Source organism: Ictalurus furcatus, chromosome 25 (assembly GCF_023375685.1).
Source record: "Ictalurus furcatus strain D&B chromosome 25, Billie_1.0, whole genome shotgun sequence".
Lineage (NCBI taxonomy): Eukaryota > Metazoa > Chordata > Actinopteri > Siluriformes > Ictaluridae > Ictalurus > Ictalurus furcatus.
This window is the reverse complement of record NC_071279.1, coordinates 7,164,464-7,191,657: the sequence shown is the minus strand read 5'-3', so window position 1 is coordinate 7,191,657 and position 27,194 is coordinate 7,164,464. Positions and strand designations below refer to the sequence as shown.

The window sequence follows — 27,194 nt, the reverse complement described above, 5'->3', positions numbered from 1 at the left end:
TATACATGGAGACTGCTTTAAAAAAAATAAAAGCTTCATTTCAGTTTCAAACAAATAACTCTGTCAGGCCTAGGAAATAGAATAGAAAGTAGTCATTATGTAGCAATGATTAATTCTGAAAACTTGTAATTCAATTTATAAATAGCTTTTATTCCATGATATTCTGTGTTCTGTTCGTACAAAGTTAACAGCATTGTATAGTATCTACTCACACTACTTTGGTAAATACAGACAACAGTTCAAGCTTAAATGGAGACACATGAGGTCAGAATGGTATCTTTTGTTAAATTAATTCCTAGATTAAAATGAAATTTTCAGGAAAGGTGTCAGTGCTCAGCACGACCAGTTTGCATTTCATATCACGAACATGATCTCAAAGCTGAAGGTCTCTACTGTGTTGTGAGTAGAAGTCTCGATCTAACTCCAGTTTGGTCATTTCTGCTTGTCAACACTACTCTGTTTTTATTCACAAACATGATACTTATTGAAGCATGTGATTTCATTTGGGCAGTCTACCATAAAAACACTAACAAACACGTGAACTAGAGTAACTGCTGGAGTAGAGCATATGCTTGTTGTGAAAAATGTTATAATTAGGCTAAAGTAAGAATGTTGCTTCACATGACAAGTTATTGCACCTGCTAAAAGAAAAAAATTATTTTTAGTCTTGAAAATATGGTAAACAGGAAGTTTTGGTTGTACGAGGACTGTTACTATGTGTTTTGCATGAGCTGGCACAAAGGTCGCATTCCGAGTAGGTATTGGGTTTAGTGAGATCATCGAAGATTTAACTGGTGAGTATCTCTTTCATAAATTTTTAATAAGACCACCATCTACTCCACTGCTCACTGAAATCATTCATCAAGGTGCAGAACCCATGAGAAACGTAACCTTTAATATTACCGATGGTTTGAAAAAAGTAATGTTTTGGAAGAAAAAAAAAAAAAAAAAACAAGTGGCAAATTGTGTCGTGTATCTCTTCCTTCAAAGTGTCATCAAAATGTTATGTTTGATGCCTTGTTAAGTGATGTCCTTTGCTTACCTGCGTGTGAGCTTGGAGGTGAGTTTGGTGAAGAGGTTGGTTGACCCGCGGCTGCGTGACTGTGAGAGTGGTGTTGCATCATGGGAGAGGGTGGGCGAGGCAGGGGGTCCGTTGTACGTGGCCGTACGTCGCTCTCTCAACTGGCCACCGTGGAAGGTGCTGCGACTCGCCGTGCCTCGTGGGAAACGGAGGCGGTCTGGTGGCGTGGCGCTACTGATGCTGTGGGTGGAGGCCCCAGGGTTTCGCTGCGAAGAGGGCGTGGTTGTGCTGAGGAGCAGTAATGTGAGGTCAATGTTCATGAGGGAAATTTTTCTAGAAGATTTTTGAATGTAACGTTGTAGTAAATCTAGGCAAGAGTGCACAGGTCATGTTATTTTTTTACATTTTCAAGACAATACTAATATTAGAGCTTCATACCTGATATTCATAACATGCTGATCTGACACTGACATTCTTTTAGTAAACGTTAAACATCACAAGTGCGATTGCGCCAAATTTGTGTCCCATGTTCATGTGCGGTATCTGCTTCATCACACATGCTGATGTCATCAAATACAGTGGAGCAGATTTTGAAAAAGTCACAGTTCAATGCTGGCTCCAGTACTGATAATGAGACTTGATGACTTATCTGAGACGCTTCATCAATCCTACTGAAGCTCCTAGAATGGGACCCAGTGGCTTAGACTTACTACTACAGGGCATTCTGCTTAAATGCTGAGCATTTAGCATGATACTACATTAAAGAAAATCACCCTTCAGTCGCTTCAGTAAATGCTCAACTGTATGCAAAATATCACCAATAAACTAACATGAAAGCAGGTTCTAGTTTACACCTCCTGTAAATAATGAAATCCAGAATCCAATAAAACCAATAAGGCATGGAGCCAGAGTTAAGGATGCTCTCATCTAGCTCATTTCCCTGCTATATTATGCATGGAACGAAGAGGGAGCAAATCATTTGGGACACTTCTACTTTAATTTATATTCATGTCGCTCACTATCGGTTTATTAGCTACAACCACTGTGAGCTATCCTTGACCTCTTTATGGCTCTATCACAGATTCTCACACACTGATCTTACCTGCTTCAAAGGTCTGTCAGACTTTATGTATTAGACAATGTTAGACTTATTTATAAGAACATAATTAACTTCCACTACATGTAGTGGGATTACACATGGGAAGTTAGCGTGGACAGTTTGAGCACACAGAGGAGAAAGGGATCGTCTCAGACACACTTTTACTGATTAGTCGAGACTAGAGCGTGGGGAAGTGGGAGGGGCCCCCACATGGATGAGTGGCAGGTGGCAGGCAGTAAAAAGTGTTATAAATGCAGCCAGTAGAGAGGTCAGTGGGCATTAGAGTCAGGGTAGGGTCATGGTGCAGTTAGTGAGTCAGATGCCGAGCTAATCTTTACTTGGGCCTGAAGAGTTCAGTGGGACCGTCACTAGGGGGCAGTGTAGAGCGGCAGGTGTAGCCAGAAGCTGAAAGTGGCGTGGCTTTGTAGTGCCTCAGACGAACCGAGGCAGACGAAGCAGTGAGAGCAGCAGCATATGAAGACGGACTTGCGGCGGCACACGCTGACATTTCACTCAGGCTGGCCAAGCAGGCAGCAGAAAACAATGTGCATTTGAACAAAACAGTAATAAGGATGGATAACAGTGCAATAGGAATGCAAAAAGAGAGAGAAAGTGCTGCACGCTTTTTGCATTCTGCTTCCTTTGTTGTGGTGGAAGCAGCACATAAGAGGATTCTGGCCCATGCAGTAAAGAGTGGTGTAAAAGCTGCACATTTCTTCAGACATGGCTAGCTATAATACAGTGCAATCAGATTCAGAGCCTGCAGCACAACACACATTGGAATAAATAAATGGATGGATGGTTGCTTTAATTACATCTCCAGACGGGGAAAAAAATACATCTGATTTAAAAAAAAAAATAATAATAATAATAAAAAATGATTAGGGCTTGGATTTGAATGTAGCAGAGCATACTACAAAACACTTAACGTGGGCTTGTAGGAAGTATTTATTAAAAAAAAACAACAAAAAAAAAAAACAAGGCAGTTTTCTTAGCAAAGTTCGGGATGGGATTCGGCTCACTGGGTGACGTGTGTACTAAGTTTACACATCTCCTCTGTGATAAAACGCAGGAGGGATGTGTTTGTCAGACTGTTTTCTCTGCAAATACGAATGATCGCATCACACATGGTCATATGATTTATTTATTTGGCAGCACCTAGCCTTTGGTAATTAAGAGACAACTGCTCATTTATCCATTTCTAGAAAAATAAACATGCATGATATGTGGCTTTATACATGTAGCTTACATTAAAATAGCCCCTTTTATATCACACACTTCATGCTGATCCTATTTTCTTCTACTAATGCGCTCCCAATGTAGGTATTAAGGAGATAAAGGCTATAACCCATACGAAGAAAGGCATTGAGAGATGCCTCCGGAGCATTCCTCTTCACACTTTATGCACGCTAGGTGCATATCCCCCAAGCTCCGTCTCTCTGCGATTGACTGTTGTCCATTATGTTTAAAAGCCATCTTGGCATCTTAATGATTCAAAAAGTGATGAGCTCACCTGTTTTCTTTGCCGTTCTGGATGACAGAGTGCCGGTCCCCAGCAGTGCGTTCACTACAAACATATGTATTTCTCCTGGTCATCCCCCCAGACACAGTGTTACTCTGTGGAAAAAATGTTAAGATGGTGAAAAGGTCTGTAAAAGCTTAAATGCAATTAGAGGATGTCATAAAAAAAGGACGCAATTTCAGAGGACAGAAAGAGAGAAGCTGGTGACTGACCCCAGGGGCAGTGGAGGCCTTCTTGCGGTCAGGAATGTCAGCCTTGTTTGGGTTGTTGGCGTTGCCCAGCAGGGGGCTAGGGGGTGCCACGCCACGGCTCCCGGAAGAGCTGGACTTGCGAGGCTGGGCACTGCTTTCCTCTTTGTGCTCATTATCTGCTGTGGTGGTCTGGCTTCTCTTCGGGTAACCCACTGAGGGAATAGCAGGACCAGCTGTGGGGAGAGGCACAGGACGGAATAGGAGAGACATGAGGCGAAAGGCAGAGACAGAGCTTAGGCATAACTCACCAACAGTGCATTATTTACGACAATTTCAGTCACTACATTCCCAATCCTTGGGGACATCTCTTGAGGATGCAAGACGCGGTATGATGGCGCTCACCCTGGTCACTGAAGCGGCGTTGTTTCTGGTTGGAGGTGATCCTCTGGACTTTGAGGTGAGATGGTGATTGGCCATTGTTGTGCTCACTGTTGGGTCTGACTTTGGTCAGGGACAGGTTACTGCTGGAGCTGGAGTCAGCAGCATCCAACTAAGAGCGCAGGTAACAAACAGGGCCACAATTACTTTATATCAACTTTTATTCCCATCAGACGACAAGCTCCCTCTTGTTCAGGGGGAGAATCATTCTTCTGTGAACTTCTAAACACATTAAATGTAAGTGAATAACAGATTAAATGTTGAGACAAAAAAATCAGCAATGCTTTTCTTTTCTAGACTTGAGGTTACACTTCTGGTTTTTCCCTTTCGGATAGTGTGACTAGACATGCAGCAAGCCATGTGACTGTCATATGTTTTAAATAAACAAGAATACATTTATACAGTATTGATGACCAGACATGCAGAGTTACTTACTAAGAAACTACAGAACCCAATCCAACGTAACCTTTCCTGCATAACTTACATAACGAAAGGAAAAGCTAACCCAGCAGCAGACCTGCAGCATTAATTGACAAATGCTTCAGCCATAAGAATATATCTCTATTTCTCCGAGCCTCATTCTAAACTTGCAAAAACTCAAGGCTCTGCTCATATCTAAAAACACAGACCTCCGTGAGTTAAAATCTATACAGACCTTAAATCAAAGCACTTATCTCATTCAACTGAGTGGGTTTAATGTGGCACTTAGCCTATCTTAGCTTGTCTCCTAGAATTGACTCACCTCAGTGGGCTTCCTACCCAGCAGCAGGTAGGTTGCAGTGATCTCATCATACTTCATCCTAGTCAGAGACTCATGGATCTCCTCACGGGAGTAACCCATTCCCACCATTATATCTGCAAATAATGCAGCACACGTCTTAGGTGAATGGAGCAGTTGAAGTACAAAACAGAGTAGTTTGCAATATGTAAATGAGGCATTCTGTTATAGGAAAATAATCCAACAACCACCCTCTTTCTCCGTTACAACCAACCACAGATCTCTTCATGTTACCAAGACAGCACAGACTGTTTCATTTGTGACCATACAAATGATAACAGACCAGAACGAGATCAGAATCAATCAAGAGTGCTGTGGTATAGGGCAAAAATTTCATACTGTGCTACTTAAATGATGTGTGTCATAATACACAGGAAAGCTGAGGCTTTGCTGAATGGAGCTTTCTTTTTTTTTTTTTTTTTTTTTGGAGCCGAATGAAGTTTTAAACATTTCAAAGTACTTAAGGTAGAAAAGGGCAGAAAACAAAATGCTCAGAAAAGTGCACCACAATGTTGATTTTATCACAGAATAAATATCATAAAAACCTCTAGTCTAGAGACACAGGTGCTGTTATTTGCAAAGGCGTAGCACAAATACTGTTGTAGTGCGTTGAGAAATAAAATCCAATTAAAATACCATCACAATAATCCTAGGAAATGGATAGATTGGGATCTATTGATGGTGTGTTTGAAGGGCAGACTGCCCAGAGCACCAGTGGAAAGTACAGAGTCTGCCTGAGCTCCATCGACCCCTAGTCACTGAGGCTCAGAGGCACATCAAACACCAGCAGCCTCACGTTGAAGGAATCATTCCAGGTTAACGCTTGTTTTAGGCTGAGGCAAAACACAGACATGCCACATGCACGCTCATACAGACAAACAGAGGCTGAAGGTTCTGATAGGAGATTACACAGCACAGACAGGCAGAAACAGATTGTGGTTTATTTCACACAGCACTTCCTTATCTGAACTGCAAACCTAAATAAACTCCTAAAACCTCCCGTTTTCCCAACTGTCTAAAAAAAAAAAAATGGTAACAATTTAAATATTATTACATTATTAATGTAATAACATTTCTATAGTAGATGATCAGATGGAGGAGCATAGTGATGAAGATATATGCTCAATTCAGCTAATCTACAGCACAATTTCCAGTGAATATGACAACACCCTTCAGTTACACAAAGAGAACTAGCTTTACACATCACATACAATATGACTTCCGCTTTTTTTGTTTACAACGCTAATGTTGGACATTTAATCATGCAGGTCATGAGTTTAGCTGCTGTGGTTAAAAAAAAAAAACCCCCCAAAAAAAAAAACCCTTGGTGTTTGGTGTCATACCTATTCTTTTCTGGTCTGAGATGTCGAGCTCTGGCTCCATAAAGGGCTTGAGTTCATCCTCCTCAAAGCCAGCGTTGATCCACCGGTCCTTCATGATTTGCTGAAGTGGACGCACAGAATTACAGAACAGTTCATGTCCAGCTTTAAGGTTAAGAAACAGCAATGTTAAATGATTGAGAAGAGAGGAACACGAAAGAGAGTGGATAAACAGGACAGGACGTTGTTGGGGATTTTTTTATCTTTCTCCCCAATCATACTGCACAAGAACCTCAGTTTCTGGCATGCCTCTTGTTGATATTTAGTATTATATACACCGTATACAGCACATCTCTACATGTAACTGATACAGTGTATGCTACTGTAATATTTAATATATGAGCTGGTCAGTTGGACAAAAGCCCAGCAGCTAAGCTAAGCTTTAGTGTTAGTGAAGAGCCCAGAGCATTAGTCTCTTGCAGAGCTGAGTGATGCTAAGTGGGAACTTCTAAATTATTCAAGACCTAAGCAGATGATGTTTTGTTCAGTGTAGTACAGTGTAGTGCTGACTCTGTTTTCCCGACACCACTCGTTACTCTGAACCAAACCTTCATTTGGTTGCCTCAACTTTGACCCGAATTTGATTTGGACCCCTGCTAATGAGCAAGCTGTCCGTGGCTTGTGTACTGTGGTATGAAAGTCACAGAGCCTTTTTTTTTTTTTTTTTAAGGAAGTTGGGGTTGCGGGGAGGATGGCTTTAAAGTAAATCAAACCATGTTTCCACATTACATGTTTCTGCTTTCTCTCACCTCAAGTGTACCCCGCTTGATAGGATTAAGCACCAGGAAGCGCTTGAGGAGGTTTTCGCAGTCAGTCGACATGTAGAAGGGTATGCGATACTTCCCCCTTAGCACTCGCTCCCGCAGCTCCTGCATCGATCAGCATAATACAGACACAGAAAACAGGATCTTTAAACACCTAGCTGGGGAAGTGATGATGACAAACCGATCTCGTTTCAACCGGCCACTGAGACACAACATCTCTGGCTAGCGTTCTAGTTGATTTATACCACGCATATGAAAGATGGCTTTCCTGTGTATTCTGAAATCGTTCTTTAGACAATTGTTTACTTGTATTGCTCCATCGCATTCCTCAAGAAAAGGTTACTGCTTGTAGCGGCTAACAATTCTCTTTTTGTTCTACGTAGTAAGGTTCTGGATATTCTAGATTAGTAGTATTACAGTATAGTTTACAGTATGCTATTTGAGATGTATCTTATGACAACAACCATGAGAACGGTAGAAGGTTTTTACAAGAAGCTTGCTCAAAATCTCCATGTCAGTTCGAAAACAAGAACCTGAACATGTTAGAATGGCCCAGTCAAAACACAGCCCTCAATTCAGTGGCAAAATTATTATACAAGGCTTGAGCAATTTTGTCATGGATTATGGCCAAGACATCAGGATCCAGATGTGCAAAGTGAACAGATCTATTCTAGAACACTTCCAGCTGTAATTGCAACAGCACAAAATGTGGAAAAGTTCAAGTGGGGGTGAAGATGTATACAAGGCACTGTATACATGTATACTAATCTGGGTATTAATGACTTTTCATTACAAGGACATACTGACCTTCAGGTTCTGGCCATCAAAAGGCAGCGATCCACTGACTAGCGTGTAGAGAATGACCCCCAGGCTCCAGACATCCACCTCAGGTCCATCGTACTTCTTTCCCTGAAAGAGCTCAGGAGCGGCGTATGGTGGACTGCCACAGAACGTGTCCAACTTGTTGCCCAGCGTGAACTCATTACTGAAGCCGAAGTCTGCTATCTTAATGTTCATATCTGCATCTAGCAGCAGATTCTCTGCCTAAGAGTGGAAAAGTAAACAACAAAGATGATGATGATCAATGCCATGCTCCAACAGACTCCAAGCACAGCAGATTTCAATTCTTTATCAGAAACATCTGCCAATTTTTTAAATTATTATTATAATTTTTTTATTACAATTTTACAACAACAAGAGGTGGGAAATAAAAGCAAATAACAACATTACAGAAAAGAAGGAAGTAGGGTATCATCATATAAGCCTCATTTGCCAGAGCATTCCATGGAGAAAAGAGGGCAAAATAAAGACAGAACAGATGTCACCAAATGAGGTTTTCCCCCTGCTCCTGACATGGTTTTTAAGATCTCATGCATCATTTAAGAAGCACAGAGTAAGAGAGCATGGAGACTAAAAGGTGAAATGGGCAACCGAGCAGTAACATTTCTTCTTTCATCACTCAGCATCCACCCTGCGTTCTTGCTGATGTTTACAGTGCACGCACTCTCCACCGTTATTCCAACGCAAAGGCAAGTCTAGTGCTTCTGGATGATTTGTACTGTTTTGGAAGAAACTTTGTTCACAGTATGAACCATTTCTACACCTTATTATAAACCATAAAGATGATCAACTCTCCAATTTGTTGCCTTCTTCATTCTGCGATTTCACAGAAATCAGCTACATGAACAAAGAGGACACCATACCATACAATCCCATACTGAGGAAACAGTATCTGCATTCAAATTCAGCAAGCTCTAAGATCAGATCTAATTATACCAGTGACTGTTAACCAACTGGTGTTGTGGTTGTCAGTGGCAATGCCTGATGCTCTTGCAAAGGTAACTGAAACGGGTGTGGAAAATATTGTATTATAAAGTATTCCAATATGAATGAATATGAATGAAATGAAAGTAGGAAAAACCAGAAAGCATAGAAACATTATTTAATATTCACCAAATATTTCCAATAACTGTGACTTTTTATTTGGTTACTATTCGCAAATGTTGAATTAAATTTTTTTTTCTACATCATTTTGTCTGCTGGAAGCTACATACAGTACGGCCATACTTCCCAAACTGACAAAACGATCAGTCACTTATAGTGCAATCTGAAATAAATAAATAAATAAATAAATAAATAAATAAGTAATAAAACAAAAATAAACAGCCACTGGGGGAAAACTTAAATAGTAAATATCTAGAGTGCAAAATAAGGCACAGTCCAATTCCACCAACAATCACGGTGTGTATTAGTCATTATGTCTGAGCAACGAGTGTTTGTGCCATAGCTCACTGATGAGCGCTTAGTTGGCAGTTAACTTAGTTATCTAAGAATGATCTTTCTGGAGCAGTCGGATGTCGTCACTTTAGAATTTTCCTGCCTTTGTGGTTACTGGTACAGTAGCTAAGCCTGGTCAGAGAGTGAGTGAGAAGCCCTGCTCCACTTGTCTACACAGAGCAACACTGGTCTGCCCTTACCTTGAGGTCTCTGTGCACAATGTGTTTTTGATGGCAGTACTGTACAGCTGATACGATCTAAAGGAGAGATGGAGAGAAAGAACAGCAGGTTTAGCAGTCAGGTTGGCACACAGCAGGACAAATCGAATGACCCATGATGTGGAGTGGTGTGTGAAAGTCAAATTAGTCACATCGACCGCTTTGGCCGCATTTTCCCAGAATCCCATTGATTAAAAGTAGGACATGTGTCTGGCTAGCACAACGTGGTCTGGAGTGATTTGGATGGAGCTACCATCTAGGAGCTAAACCTCACTGCTTTGATCATTTGGCTGCACATTTTGTCGTTTTATTCCTTACCGTCTGACAAAGAAGGGACGATACAGTGTCGCATATGTACAGTATTATTTCACATTATTTTTTATTCTTAAAAGGTCATAAATATGGAATTAATATAAAGATGGGGGACAAAGGCTGATACAGAAACACCCTAATGTGAACAAATAAATAACTGAAAGACTCATGAGTCTCGTTTATATGAATATTTTGTATTAATAATTCATTTATTATTCCAGATTGTTCATTTTAGGTTCTACACCATTGTAGCCACAGTGAATTAAACAGATTTAGTCCATCTTTGACATGGACTGTGGCTTTAAAAGAAGCAAAATTCCAGGTTGGCGACATGTTTCCATTTTTCGCCTTGTCTGACTGGGGAAGGATCTGGAAGCATCCATGTAATGCTGTAATGTGCCTAGTGCTACATCCTGACCCAGATAAGCCAATCTCCTAGCAGCTGCAGCACTACACTGAGCAGGAGGAGAGGGAGGAGGAGAGGAAGACCCTGGATATTTAAAAACCTACACGACTGACTTGGTAGACGTGGTCTGGCGCACTGCATGTGGGCATTTACATCATAACTGTAATGCCAGCCTGCTAATACACACTGCAGTATAGCAATATGGCCTAAATGTAATGGCATGACGCCTGTGAAAATGGCAGTTTTATACTGCTTTGAGCACACTGCGGTACTATACCTGTCTAAATTTAGCCCTGGCCTCCTTCTCCTTCATCCGGCCGTGTGCTACGAGGTAGTCAAACACCTCCCCTGCAAAGGAAACCACACACTACATTACACAGCATTCACGTATGCACTACACTCCCAGTAATAGAGAACTTTAAGATTTACAAAAAGGGGTGAAATTGGTAACGAAATAATATACATGTGCTCACCTCCACTGGCGTATTCCATCACCAGATAAAGGGTTTTCTCCGTTTCAATGACCTCAAACAACTTTACTGAAGGACGGAGAAAGGGAGAAGGAGAAACAGAGACAAAAAGAGAAATAGTTCAGTACACATTTTAGTTAGGCCTCTACTTTAAATTTGTATGGCACCGGCACTGGTCACCCTTCATCCCATCAGTGAGAGTGTTCATGAGTACTGAGTGGAGATATACAGGTGCTGGAAACCTCAGGCAGGATGAGGGAGTTAAAATAAGTTCTTACTTTATTGGAAATCATATATGGATTTTTGAAACTATTCCACAAAGGAAGTAAAAAAAAATAAATGCATACATTTTGCTGTAATACTTTAAAGCAGGATTATATAACAACACATGCTGAGACAGCATTGTTTCACGAACAGTGGTGCAGCTGTAGAGCTCGTAGGAAACCATTTGATATGCAGAGATATTTTCTATTTGATTCAATAAGTAAATATAACTCTTGCAACTGCGCGTGCAATCCATGCAGAGATCGTCTCAACGTGTTGTGTTACGTGACCGTGTAGAAGACCTTTACTGTAATCCCTTGGATGAATCTGAAGTCATTTGTTGAAACCGATGCTGGCTTTTCACGATGTTTCAGCATCAGTATTGTTCAACAGTTATGTGGTACTGTAAATGTCCTAACATTGCTGTGCCAAGTCTCATACTTATGAAAAGTAAACCTTGATGCATATCTCCGTACCGCAGCTCTGTTTGAATTCTCAAATCAGATTGGTCAGTATTTGTTCACTTCAAAATGGAATCGTTTTTTCTTACACGGGGACTTGTATGGAGGACTAAGAGGTCAAGCTGTAACTATTGCAACATGGGGAAGTCTGCAGAACAGAGAGCTTTGTGGTTCTCAGTAATATGACGTAATATGATGAATAAGATGAAGTTTTATTAAATTCTTATTAACTATGCATAGCTTTTATATGTAATAACAGGAACTAACTGCATGGACATTCGCCAACTTTACACATGAATTACAAATGAACAAAAAGTACAATGTGCAAAGTTTGACAACTGCCTGTGGTATAAAAGGAATAGAACACTCTGGAACGTTCTGTTATAGAAAAATGATCAACTCTGTGGAGTTGTAACACTGCCCGGGCATTGATTATTTTCCTATAACAGCATGCCCTGTCATGTTATACTCCTTACAATGATACATATGTAATATTATTGTAATTATAACAATTATGCTGCATGAATCTTATATTACATAAATATTGTAACCTACTGACTGAAACAGAAAGGAAACTAGTTGGTTGGGGCCCAATAAACTACAACATTTATACTACCATAACACTATCAACCTGAACTTCTACAAAACCACATCATGACTGTACAGCTACACTGCCACTTACATCCGACATATCCTGCACCCTGAACCACTTCCTGTTCTCTTGTCTTAATGCAATACCGGTACCAAAATTTTGACAATGACAAGACAATGTTTTTCTTCTAGAAAAGAAAAAGTAGGTCATTGCTACGGAAGAGATAATATGCGACCAAACACAATAACCTCACTTATGCCAAAGAAGAGACATCCCCAGGCCAGATTATCTGCTACTTGAGTGTGTGTGTGTGTGTGTGTGCGCTCTCAGCCCACAGCAGACAGCTGCAGGCGACAAGTACGTGCAATCAGAGCGATGCCATGATAATATCTGCACTTTTCGTCCAGCCAGATTCCTAGAGGGCTCTTCGAGAGTTAGAGGGAGTAGTTTAAACACTCAGTGGTCCATCTAAAATCCCAAGTAGGGTTTTTACACTTGAGAGGAATTAACTGAACTCAAATTTTGCGCACACACACAGACACAAAAAGATTAGTTCTACAAGCTTCAATCAAGTGACAGCTCTTACCAACATTTTTCAAAAAACAAATGACTTATTTAAAACAAAGTAATAACACAGAGTAATCTGTGTGGCTACCGGTACTGTAAGTGACATGTTTTTAAAAGGACTTGTGTGACAGTTTTGTTTGTGTGTGTGTTTTTTCTGAATCACACTATTTCAGCCAATTCTGCAATTACTGACCTAATTGCACATAATGCAATAATTAGTCAAAAACACTGAGAACATGCGTAGTCCTTCTGCACTCCAAAAGGATTAATTTGGCTCCATGTGTGCGACGAGGGCATCTGTCTGATCAACTGTGGAGTTATTTTCCTGCCAAAAGTCAAGCGCTCAGTAGTCTAATCTGTGTGCACGATTTCTTCTCTCATTGAATTGCGCATATGCACACTCCAATTTATCCTGCTCACACATGGCTTTCTTTTACCAGTCCCAGATCTTAATGCAAAATCAAGCAAGCAATGCAATTTTTTCAAAATTACCGCAAACGTTCTGCAGATTTGGGCCAAGACGCGTCACGTCACAACACACATTCAGCCGAAGCCCTCTTCGATTCAAGGACATCGCACATGAGTACAGCTAAAAGGTCTCATTTAACAACAAACATCACTGTGAAAGACCGTGCACAACTATTTCACCAATTCAAGTTGTTTTCAGCATAAAAGCACAAAACAAAACAAAACAAACAAAAAATAAATAAATAATAAAAATCAAGCACTCTTGGCCGTAACAAAAAACTCTTTTATATATAAAATAATGCTAAAGATTCACGAGTGAGTAAGAAATTGTAAGGAAATGTGCAGAAGTGTAAAACGTGAGGAAAAACTGTTCACATAACATTTTTGTCCAAGCAAAACATATATGTGTATAGGAAAGATAGACTTGTATGTGTGTGATAAACTATAAGCAAGTTTATAAATAATAAATGAATAAAAATGTATAAGTGAATATAAGGGTAGATATACAAGAACAAGCACATAAAACTAAATAGGCAAACAAATCAATGAAGACAACTGAATAGAAGATTTTTTCATTTTTTAGCTATTTTTAATAAAATACATAGAGGATATTAAGTAAAAAAAATTTTTTTTTTTTAAAGTGTAAATTATTTCACACCGAGCAAGGTAAGCATCTATATGGATTGTTTCAAATTAATCTTGGATAAAAATTCAAAAACGTACCTCGTCAACTATCTCCAAATCAGTGGTACTTACTTATTTAGTTTCTCAAAACAAAAGCTCTGACTAAGCATATCTACAGACATTATACAAAAATACTCGCACAGATTGCTGAGAAAACGTAACGCAGTTTGCTACAAAAACCAGTTATAAGATATATTTCCTAAAACCATCCTATTTATTCAAACACTACGAGATATCAATGTCTCCCCGACACATTCCCCTCATGGCTCTGTCAGATGTATGAATTCAGAGCGTTTTCTTTTAATCAATGCAGAAAATGATCTTCATAAAGCTAGCCTTTTACGATAGAGTGAGAAGCTATTTAAGATGCTTGGATTGTGGAAGGAAGAACGGTTAGGATGTGTGTGGGTTGAGGTTATTATTAATTAGGTTCCCTCCTCCTCACTCTAAACACTGTCTACATCAGCGTGAGCTAAACTGTCGCATACACACACATACACACACTTACTCATTTGCGCTGTTCTGACATGAACATGGAGAAAATATACAGAATGTACAAATAGGTTAAACATTGGTAGAGATGCCAGAGATCCATGTAAATACACAGAAATACATCCTGTTCCTCACATTATTTCAGAGTAAGTGCCAGGTAGACCCAGCTAAAGAAGGCAAGTCCTTAGGAATTCATGGCTCTCAAAGCGAGGTCTGGGGGCTTCGAGGGTCTGCGACGCATAGCCAGGAAAACCGTGAGATTTTTTTTTCTTTTATAACAGTGGTGGAAATCACAGCCCATGTTATCAAAGTTAATATGCCTATAAATAATACCAAATGGACTCTAATATTTTTTAAAAAAAATTATGAATTAATCATTCATTTAATTATCACTAAAAATGGGTTCTCTGGGTAGAAAGAAATTTTTTAATGACTTTTTAAAATAATTCTTTAGCTCAAATAAATCGCCAAAATATCAATAGCCAAATAGACATATGAATAGGCAAATATTCTTTAAATACTATACTTACTATTAGAATTACACTATTATGAACATTAAAATATTAGATTGGTTTTTTTTAATTATATTAAAAAATTATATATTTTTGAAAATAGGATTATTTTATATTTATATTTAAATTTAACGTTTAAAAGGTTGTGCGTGTGTGTGTGTGTCTAAGTTATGAGAATCTCAGAAACTCACCAATATTTGGATGGTTCAGAATCTTCATTATTCTTACTTCTCGGAAGAGCTTTAAAACAAGGAGAGAGAAAAGTCAATTAGAACAATATGTACATACACAACAGCTTGTTTACAGACACTATCTATAACAACTAACTCCCAGAGATTACAGCTTTTAGCTGTAACGAGCACTAACCCCTGCATTAACCCTGTCCGAGCTTGTTCCTCAGGCGTATTATTCAGCAAACACTATGTATTATTAAGTGACTATTTTAGCACTAATCAGAAACTCTATGCAGTTGCGAGAGTGAGGAATAAATCTGGATCTTTTATTGCTCCATTAGATTCATTCAACAGTCAAAACAGACAGGACACTGAAGATACTACTCAGAATACACATTACTAATTGAGGGGACACTGTTCAGCACTTTCTTTCTACAGAACACCATACACTGACACACAGGAAGTGAAGAGGATAACGTTATTAAATCAGCATTTAAACCATGCACTAGAGAGGTCTGTTGTAGCTTTAATACATTCCTTGCCTCTTTCCTCGTTCATTCTATGAAACACACATTCCTGGACAGACTGAGACTACCAGCCTTCTATAACCCTGTGACCCTCCCCCATTTACACACAACCTTATGACCCCCACGCCAACAAGAGGACGATGCTATTGAGTTACTGTCGCCAAAAAAAAAAAAAAAACTGCATGGCAGAGAGCCACAGATGCTTTGGTGAGAGGGGGACGGTTCCCATTATACACACAGCCAATAACATTAAGGTTTCCTTTGTGACATTTTCTAATAAATTTCTATAAACAAACTTCTATAAATTTGCCAAGGCATCTTTCTCCCCACCCTCCTCTTGTGCGGTCATGTTCCTTCCTTCCATTATCTCTCTAGACACTCAACCTTTCACTGAGGGTTCTGGCATTTTGCTGTGTGAGCAATCCGAGTACACAAACCAACACTGAACACTGTGCTCTAGTGAGGACGGGAACTTCTGTGCCTTGAAATAACTTCACACAAGCGCTAACTTACACTCACACTCATGCACGCACACACAAACACACACACACGCACGCACGCACCCCACAGTATCCAGGAAACAGAGAAAGAGGAGATTCAGTTTCATTTTGTCCTTATTTCACTGGTAATCATGTTCAGGTGATTCTAATTTCTCTTAAAAATATTTTTTAAACATGCACGTCATTATGCTGCATTACATTTATAAATATCAATATCAAAATACTACTCTCTGAACTATAATATACTACACCTTAACCACAAAACAAAACACTACACTGCACTATAATATACTACACTTTAATATGCATTACACTGCAATACAGTATACTACACTATAACACAAAAAATACACAGTACAATATATTACCCTAGACTATAATATACGAGACAGTACACTGCATTACAGTATACTACACTATAACACAAAAAAAAACCACAGTACAATATATTACCCTACACTATAATATACGAGACAGTACACTGCATTACAGTATACTACACTATAACACAAAAAATACACAGTACAATATACTACCCTACACTATAATATACGAGACAGTACACTGCATTACAATATACTACACTATAAGACACACAAAAAAACGCAGTACAATATACTACCCTACACTATAATATACGAGACAGTACACTGCACCACAATATACTACACTATAACATACAAGACATTATACTGCAATATAATACACTACATTATAATATACAAGATGTTACACTGCACTATAACACTATACCATACCACAAAATGCACTGTAATATACTACACTGTAATATATAATATATTACACTGTATCACAATCCAAGACACTACTAGGGCTGCAATAACTAATCGATAAAATCGATAATTGACAACGGGTTTCATTATAGATTAGTTGGGTCTGTGACGTGAGTGTGGATAACACCCTCCTGTCGGTGACGTCACTTCACAACGGTGAAAAACGCATTTCTATGAATAAAACAAATATGAGAAACAGCAGAGGTCACAGAGCGAGCTACTGCAGGAAAAGTGCACGATCCAGGTTGTTCAAAACATGAGAATGTTTTATATTAAGCGCTTCAAACAAACTCGTAAGTGTATTAACATGGCTCGTCGTGTCAGATGCTGTGACAGATGCGTGAGCTGTTTGTGTTCCAGACATGTTTTCTTCAGCGCAGAAATGACAGCAAGTGAGTCTCCATTGAACTTCGCTGAACGAGCGCGAGTCCACACACGCGCGTCAATCAAACAGCGCACGATAAAAAGGAATAATGCAATAGCACAATAACTCTGACTAAAATATTCATTTTGATCAAATATGTTGTTTGATGCTGTATTTAACGATATTTAGAAACAAAAGTAATTGTTTTTGAGAGCAGTAACTGTAATGGGGTTATAACATATATAAATGTTTTATTAATGTTTTAATTTTATATAAATGTAAGTGTCATACATTTACAGAATAAAGTAAAATGTTACTGTGTTCAAATGAGTGAATGTGTGTGTTACTGCAGAACATTCAACCTCTTACCAGTTAACACTTTTTTTTTTTTTAGCATTTTTAATATAGTGATTTAACTTCTGCTTTTCTCTATATCACAAAACAAGACACTACACTACACATTACACTGCACTACAATATACTACACTACACATTACACTGCACTACAATATACTACACTGCACTACAATATACTACACTACACATTACACTGCACTACAATATACTACACTGCACTACAATATACTACACTACACATTACACTGCACTACAATATACTACACTACACATTACACTGCACTACAATATACTACACTACACATTACACTGCACTACAATATACTACACTGCACTACAATATACTACACTACACATTACACTGCACTACAATATACTACACTACACATTACACTGCACTACAATATACTACACTACACTACACATTACACTGCACTACAATATACTACACTACACATTACACTGCACTACAAAATACTACACTACACATTACACTGCACTACAATATACTACACTACACATTACTACACTACAATATACATTACACTGCACTACAATATACTACACTACACATTACTACACTACAATATACATTACACTGCACTACAAAATACTACACAACATATTACACTGCACTACAATATACTACACTACACATTACACTGCACTACAATATACTACACTGCACATTACACTGCAGTACAATATACTACACTACACATTACACTGCAGTACAATATACTACACTACACATTACACTGCACTACAAAATACTACACTACACATTACACTGCACTACAATATACTACACATTACACTGCACTACAATATACATTACACTGCACTACAATATACTACACTGCACATTACACTGCAGTACAATATACTACACTACACATTACACTGCAGTACAATATACTACACTACACATTACACTGCACTACAAAATACTACACTACACATTACACTGCACTACAATATACTACACATTACACTGCACTACAATATACATTACACTGCACTACAATATACTACACTACACATTACACTGCACTACAATATACTACACATTACACTGCACTACAATATACTACACTACAATATACTACACTACACATTACACTGCACTACACTACAATATACATTACACTGCACTACAATATACTACACTACGATATACATTACACTGCACTACAATATACTACACTACGATATACATTACACTACACATTACACTGCACTACAATATACATTACACTGCACTACAATATACTACACATTACACTGCATTACACTACAATATACATTACACTACAATATACTACACTACACATTACACTGCACTACAATGTACATTACACTGCACTACAATATACTACACATTACACTGCACTACACTACAATATACATTACACTGCACTACAATATACTACACTACAATATACTACAATACAAAGTACAAGACCCTACAATATAATACACAAAATATCTATAATAGAAGTCTTGACAGCTGCTGGCCATTGCTACAGTAAGCTATTAAAACCTTGTCCTAAAAGGAAGCATAGCTCGTGAGTGAGTAACAACAGCAGCAGCAACAACAACAACAGCAGCAATAGCAACAGCAGCAACAACAGTATCAACAGGTGCTGCAGTTTTTTTTACGTGTGCCCCGTTTCTATTTTGGCTGCAATTTTGCACCTCAAAATCTGATGAACCACGAGACTGAGAAAATTAGGAACGTTAGGACATTAAAAGAAAGGTGGCAGACGCTCCCGTATACGTAAACTCTGTCAAAATCCTACACAAATACTAACTTAGAGACCAACTGTGTGATGCACTTGCATGCATGTTACAAGCTCAAAACAATAAAGCTCCTTAACCAAGTGCCTAAGGAACTATAATACTACAACCATTTGCAGGATACAAGATTTATATATATATATATATATATATATATATATATATATATATATATATATATATATATATATATAAAAATTCCTTGAATTCTGCAAATCAAACCGTCACAAAACTCCTCCTTCCTCGCGCAAGGAGTTGTGGGCAATATTACCTGAAAAAGTGCATTAGGATTTACGGCTGCTTCCGAAATCCCGTACTGTGACAGTATGTACTGCCTACTGCACGGCCGTTGAAACAGTACGTACTAATCAGTGTGTGTGTGTAGTATGAATCCCGGACATACCACATCCACCATGTTGGCATTGTCATGTGACTTTCGATGCCATCATAAACACAAAAATCTTAAAAGGGTCACCAGATTAAAGCGACCACACTAACGGCAAAACGCACATTAGGAAAGTTAACTGAATTAATAATGTAATGTGGGCGGGGTTAACAGGCTGAGGTAAATTCATTACCGTTAGCTTGGCCGGCTAAAGCATGATGGAGATCACAAAAAGGTTCCAAACACTGTGACAACTGTTTTCTTGTTTAAACCTTCAACAAGTCAACAATTTACTCATGTATTTTTAAACAAGTCCTGTTTAACCAAAATTTGATACTTAAAGAAAATTATTTTTTCTGAGCTCGTCCGCACCAGTCCTGTTGCATTATGGGATTTTTGACTCGCGTAGTGTCCATCGATTGCATACTAAAAAAATCTTGCCGGAAGCAGTACAAGTATTTCTCGCCTACTGAGAATTCGGACATACTACCGCCCTGGTGTACTGCTTTTCGCTTACTGTGTAATAGGGTAGTACGCCATTTTGGATGCAGCCAAAGTCTTTATTTGTCCTGTCTAATTCCACTGATCAGTTAGTGCAGCATGACAGAGTATAAATAATTCATGCTTTCATCCTAATTCACGCGGATGTTATCCGCTACCAACAAAGCTGAGCACATCGATAGCAAGTTGCTAGTTCTTGTTTAATTATGTCTATTCTCGTGTTACTCTTAGACAAGGTCATGTTCAAGGTCAAACTCGAGATAAAAACAAGATAAATACAAAAAAAAAGCTTTTTAAAAAAGGGTCTCTATGAAACAATCTTTTATTTAGTGTTTTCAGCCTTGATTTTTATTTCCTGCCCCGCGTGACTCCGTGGACCCGGAGGAGTTGTGTTGTTCCAAGGGGAACTTTGGTGACAGGATCTTCTCGAGTCGGACTCACCGAGCCACTGACTCACCGAGCCCCTGACTCACCAAGCCCCTGACTCACCGGATTCCACCTTCCTTTTCCACAGTGCGACACTCGGTAAATCCTCTGATCCTCTGACTGCACTCTGACCCACAAATGCAGAAGTGAAACGCTTCACTCGTGCATTATTATTTGTTCCATATGTGTATTCATCAACAAAGTTCTCCCTATTGTCCCAACAGGATGCTGGCAGTTTCATGCAGTTACAGGTCAACAGTTTCAATTGACTTTTTTCACGGCAAAAACATCTCGCGTTTAAAACTTTCAAAAATGACGTTAACATATAACGCATAAACATGACATGTATAGACGTTGCTGCATCTTGCGGTTTAGCCTCAAATCTGTAGCTTAACCGACATTTAAAGTTTGGCTTACTTACTTCACTTTACTTTAAGGTGTGACAATCTTTTCATTACAACAGGAAACACTTTGCTCATGATAACTGGCCATACAGATAAGCGATCATTTAGAAATGTTTGTAGCATAAAATTTAAGACCATGTATAGGCAAATATAAGACAATTTATCACTTACTAAGGTGTTAGTAATTTCAGACAAATGAAGACGTTTTAAGAACCCATGGGCATCTTGTACAAATCACAACAATAGACAACACTACCACTACAGTCTAGTCTAACTTAAGCGTAGGAATATTTAGGAACGGGGGACGTGGTGGCTTAGTGGTTAGCCTTAGACGTTTGCCTCGCACCTCTGGGTTTGTGCGCCCGATTGCTGCCTCCGTCCTGTGTGCACAGAGCTTGCATGTTCTCCCCGTGCTTCGGGGGTTTCCTCCGAGTACTCCGGTTTCCTCCCCCAGTCCAAAGACATGCGTTATAGGCTGATTGGCATTTCTAAATTGTCCGTAGTGTGTGAATGCGATAGGCTCCAGGCTCCCCGCTACCCTGTGTAGGATAAGCGGTACAGAAAATGGATGGATGGATGGATGTTTAGGGATGCCCTAATTTCATTTTCTTGTGTGATACCGTACTAATATCAAAGCTCTGAGGTGTCCATAGGCAATCGGTGTTGTGTCAGCAGTTCACTCCAGTATGAGGCCCCAGCCTTTCTCGGGCAAGCGTTAAGCTGACGCTTCAGCCACTGAGCAAGGAGAGATAGATCGCTTGCTGACACCATGAGTGCTAACATCACACACAGTATCCAGGTGGCATAAAAGACCTTTCCGTGTCGTAAATCTCTGCTATAGCTTGGCTCTAACGTGCTGACAAAAAAAAAAATGACTCGATGTTTCATCGAGACTTAGCCGTTAACATTACATGCAGCAGACAGTGAACGACCAGAGCTGACGTCAAAGCGGCTGGTTATGGCGAGTCTTCTCAGGGCTTCAATGCTGGAGTTGTGCAGGCATCTGCTCTCCATAAACACACACTGCTCTCAGTGTAACAGGTTAAATATAGTATCCAACAAGGCCTGCAACTCTGAACAGGAAAAAAGGTAACACAATCTCAACAGCCTTCACCAGCTGAAGGTGCATTAGAGAGCGTGCACACACACACACACACACACACACACACACACACACACACAGAGAGAGAGAGAGAGACTGACTGCTGATTTTGCAGAATGGACCACTACAAGCCACATGGGGAACAAATGGTGACTGTTTTATGAATGACACACTGCAAGGACACATGGGAATTCATTAAACCACAGGGTTCATTAGCTGGGAAACATAAGCACTAAGAAGCATAAACCCATCTGGCTCCACAGTAAAAGGCAAGCCATGATGAGAGGATGAGAAGAGAAGAAAAAAAAAAAAACAACCACACCCCAAAGATTTCTTTGAAAGTTCAATGCTGAGCATTACGTTAGCTCATGGCTTGAAGAGACAGAGGAATGCTGGGAGTCTGTGTGTGGGAGAGGAGCACGCTGTGCTGCAAGATCAGCCTGAAACCGCTAATCACCCCACCACGAACAAGACCGTTGCTTGTGCTAACAAGCCGATGGCGTCCAGACGTAGATGGAGCAGAGAGGGCAGGCAGAGTTTCGAGGATGAAAGTCAGATGTTTTCCAGCATTTAAACAGCGAGAGGAGATGAGTCATCATCAGTATCCGCTTTATCGAGTGTGTGAATCGCGTTCTGCAAGCACAACTACATGATCCACAGGCGCCACCACAGAGGCTTGTGATCTTCAGCGAGTTACAGCTTTTGTGTTAAAGAAAGAAGTCACACCGGTGGCGGGTGGACAAATCGTAAATTCATCAGCTAACTCGCCAGACACACGCTTGCCAACTCTCACGCTTTGCTAACGTAATAAAATAGGGCAAACTAGTTAGCTATGGGAAAGAAGCGAGTCATTATTTATTTTTTTTTTTAACATAGCACATTGTGTTGGAGCAAAAACATTTTTCTTGCCAAAAAGTCAGCAAGTCATTGGCCAACATTTCAACAACGAGCCACTGTCTTCTGTACTTGCACTGCATGTAAAAGACATTATTTCACTCAGTGTCAGTTTATTTTATTTCTTTTTTATTTCTTTTTTTTTTTTTTTTTAAAGAAATTAAACTTTGAGATGGCAGCATTTTTGCCAGCATGAAAGCTTTGCGGTGGATTTTATGTTGCTCGGTTTTGTTCTGATTTTATCAGCCAACTTTGAGAACATCACCGGAATGTGAAGTGAAAATAGAGAGGTAAAAGACAAAAACTGTTCCTTCTCTTCCAACCACAGTAAACAACTGCAAGATTTCACTACATTCTACAGAAAACAAGAAATGAACAATCGTATTTGTGAAACGGAAACCAGACTGCGTCATACTGACTGAAACATGGCTTCCCTGACTTGTACAGGAAGATAAGGAGGAGGAGGAGTATGGTCTAGCTGTTGCTTTTTCCAAATGTTTTTAACTACACAACCATTTCCTTTGGAAATCCTCTTTTAAATATCTTGCCGTTTTAATTGACGATCAAGAACCAGTACTACTAACTACTAGTACAAGAACCAGTACTACTAGCTGTTTATCGTCCACCCAAGCACACAGCAGCTTTTCTACCAGAACTGTCTGTAATATTATCCGTATGTATGAATAATCGTGACGGGATTCTCCTGACTGGTCGATGATGTCGACAAAGAAAGCGTCAGACAAAAAGCCATTGAATTCTGTCAGCTCTTAAGCACATTTGATTTTACTCAGCGCATAACTGGCTTTAGTGATCGTTGTAAATGAAGATCTGAAACTGAACGTCGCTCTCGCAGATGACTATTACCTGTTTTTAGTACATCTGCGTCCGGTGTCGTGAAGGACAACATAAACTCTTGCATGTGTGACAGTGAAAGAAAGAGCGAGCTTGCAATTTTTTGGAATGACCACAGATTTTCTGTGGATTCGGGCCAGGCCGGGGTCACGTGACGTCATCACAATGCGCATTCGACCAAAGCCCTCTTCGATTCACGCGCGTCGAACGAAGGTCTCGTTTATCAACAAACATGCGGAAGGCCGTGCAAAACGATTGTGTGCAATTGCAGTTTTGCCAATTCAAGAAGTTTTCCACAAAAAAAAAAGCACAAAAAACTCAAGTTGCATCACAAATTTTCTTTTTTAAAAAGCTGCAGCAAAATCAAGCATTTTTGACTGTAACCATCACACAAAAAAAAAAACCGCGAGAAACCCTGCACGGACTGATAATATACGGATAAACTAATAAAGAAACAGGCTAAACAAATGTTTTATTTGAATATTATGACTAGTTTTTGAGTCGTATGCCACAGTCATTTGCAAACAATTACATTTTTTTTTCCTAATAAACATGGGCTTTGTAAACATTCAGAAGATATATTTAATATATTTATATATATATTTAACGTTACAGAACGTCAGCGAGACTCGAGTCTTCAGCACAGACGAGTTTCTCAGTAACACAAGACGCTGTGAATGTTTCTTTCTTTAACTATAGTAGAGAGGGAATGACTGTATATAGCTGCTATAATGCTAGTGATAACAGGAACTAACTTGCTGACTTTTAAAAGTGATTCCATAAAATGTCACTATAAAACATCACTATATTAAATTTTACTCTAAGGCCGTCTTTCTTAAATACCAGCCCTTTTTTAACCTGCTGATTATTAACGTTCGATTATTTGGACTGTGCGCCATACAAGTCCCTGTGCATGAGCTGTTACCATAGAAACGATAACGCATTATGAGCACGCATACAGATCTGGGCTTTTTATAGAAAATTTGATCAACGTCTTCGGATTCAAGAAATCGTCCATGCTGTGATATAATTATTGCAACCTATTTCACCCTGAAAGATGCAGTACATTATTTCCCCCTGAGTCATGTCTGTTATGAGAGCGTGTTATACATACAGCTGGGTGCTGGTGTGCATCTTGTGCACCTATGCTGGAGATCAGACGAGCCGTCTTTGTTCCCAGGAAGCCAGGGACAGCCCTGAATACGCTTTGCTCAGGGGAAAGTGGGCTGCAGTAGGAGAAAAGAGGACAGCATGTTCCCCCCCGCTCCAAACTAGGTCTTCCAGCAGCACATCATCCGTAAGCATCCGTAACAGACTTAACATGACTGGTGTAGGAGAAAATATCCAGATGTGCAGCTTTCATTAACTAATGGTTGTATGGTGACAAATCCTAGGCGGTGCCCATCATGTTTAATCCATTCTGGTCTCTTTATACAGTTTGGGCTTTTATACTAAAGCAGTCATGTGTAGCACCTGACCAGGATTGCATTCCACCTAAACTGTTTGTGTGTGTGTAACTGTACGTGTATGCGCTTGTGTATTGTGTTTTTCAGAGTAGTCTGCAGGACACCTGTAAGCATTTGAGGAAGGTATTTTTATTCTGGGTGTGGTTTTGTATTTGTCTCTGCACGTGCGTTTCCTCATGCCCGGCGGCTGCGGTAGCTCCACTCGCTGCACCTCTGAATAATTCTCTTCAACTGTGCAAATCGACATCACGCTTCAGTGGGCTTTTCGAGCCATCGGCATGAAGTTCTGCCCTAAAAGCCCCAAGACACAATACTCAGTCACACACCTCCCACACACTCGCCCACCGGCGAGGTGACCTATATGGCATATTTCACTGGTTTGAAATGAGAACCGTCAGAAAGAGAGCTCGTGAGAAGAGCAGAGCCGTTAAAAAAGCCACAGAGAGCTGACGGAGGTCTGCAGGCCACACAACGATAACGTACCACGTGTGTGTATGGCTGACAGATGGCACAGGGCGAATACGGAGCGTTATTCTCTCGAACCAGGGCCTTCAAATAATTCACTACTAATTAGGTTTGAGCACTGGCATGCTGATGGGTATGACGATGAAAAGCAAAAGTGTGGACGAATATCCTGCAGGCGCAACAGTCAGACGCAGTGGATCACCCAGTAGTGCGCCTTTCTCTCTGGATCTCAGCGGGTGATTGGCTGCCCCACTGTGAAGCTGTGAAGTAGGAAGCTCCCCTCCCTCGCTCTTCTCTCAGCACACTCTCCCAAACAGGAAGCTGCTCGTGGAGATGCGGCCGGGTGGTAGCGAGACATGTTTACACCCACAGGAAAAAAACAAGGTGTTCGAACACGTGCTCTAAGCACAAACGTGTGCATAAACCCAACCAGACGAAGAGGAAAATACAACAGCTGCCAAATATGCTACATTCAAACAGAGACACACAGATACACAAACAGACGGATAGACAGACAGAAAGAGAGAAAGAGATACTGATCCTGGGGGAAATTGCAGAATATGGAATTTCTACTCTACACTAGGGATACAACTAACAATATTTTTGATAATTCATTGTTACAGGATTGTTTTTTGGATTAATCAATGAATATTTTAAAAATATATATTTTAAATGTATATTTAAACATATTTTACGTCAACCCAAACTAACGCAAGCTTCCACACACACCTTTTTTTTTTTTTGCTGACCAAAATAAGGCTAAATAAATATCCACTGTTTGTCTCTCTAACTGAAACAATTCACAGCTAAACTCTTTCTTTTTTTTTTTTTGTTGTTTGCAGTGTCTGAGTGAGTGACTGAAGACGAATCATTTTTGGTGTGTGGAATTAACTCCAAAACTTTGATTGATTCTTAGTGTTTTTAAACGTCTGGAAAATCACTGAATCGACTCTTTTTGGGATCGACCTTGATTGTGAACCGAACGAAGGATGAAGACCTGACGACTTAAAAATACATACAAGTGCATCTCAAAACATTTGCGTTTTGAGTTAATTAGACGGTTAGAGCTCTTCTCAGGTCGACAGTTCTGTATTATAAATTCTTTACTCTAATTTTTGAGATACTGCATTTTTGATTTCCATGAGCTGTAATCAACCAGATTAAAACAAACAAGAAAAGGCTTGAAATATTTCGCTGTGTGTGTAATGAATCTAGAATATATCAGAGTTCCACTTTTTGAATTAAATCACAAAAAAAATGTACTTTCCC

The 27,194-nt window shown here is 39.6% G+C and overlaps 1 protein-coding gene across 6 annotated transcripts in view; it reads right to left on the bottom strand.

Moving 5' to 3' along the window:
• The window catches only part of mark3b (MAP/microtubule affinity-regulating kinase 3b), a 59,759-nt gene that overhangs the window by 11,564 nt on the left and 21,001 nt on the right, over nucleotides 1-27,194 (bottom strand). For 4 of the 6 annotated variants that reach the window (XM_053613610.1, XM_053613611.1, XM_053613612.1 and 1 more), the window contains exons 4-15: nucleotides 15,107-15,155; nucleotides 10,879-10,944; nucleotides 10,683-10,753; nucleotides 9,670-9,726; nucleotides 8,000-8,236; nucleotides 7,178-7,297; nucleotides 6,393-6,492; nucleotides 5,014-5,126; nucleotides 4,236-4,383; nucleotides 3,855-4,066; nucleotides 3,634-3,737; nucleotides 1,043-1,309 (exon numbers count right to left, since the gene is read on the bottom strand). In XM_053613610.1, the coding sequence (XP_053469585.1) occupies nucleotides 1,043-1,309; nucleotides 3,634-3,737; nucleotides 3,855-4,066; nucleotides 4,236-4,383; nucleotides 5,014-5,126; nucleotides 6,393-6,492; nucleotides 7,178-7,297; nucleotides 8,000-8,236; nucleotides 9,670-9,726; nucleotides 10,683-10,753; nucleotides 10,879-10,944; nucleotides 15,107-15,155 (1,544 nt within the window). Of the gene's footprint in view, nucleotides 1-1,042; nucleotides 1,310-2,458; nucleotides 2,639-3,633; nucleotides 3,738-3,854; nucleotides 4,067-4,235; nucleotides 4,384-5,013; nucleotides 5,127-6,392; nucleotides 6,493-7,177; nucleotides 7,298-7,999; nucleotides 8,237-9,669; nucleotides 9,727-10,682; nucleotides 10,754-10,878; nucleotides 10,945-15,106; nucleotides 15,156-27,194 lie in introns of all 6 variants that reach the window. The other 2 variants (XM_053613615.1, XM_053613614.1) reach the window with 2 other exon arrangements.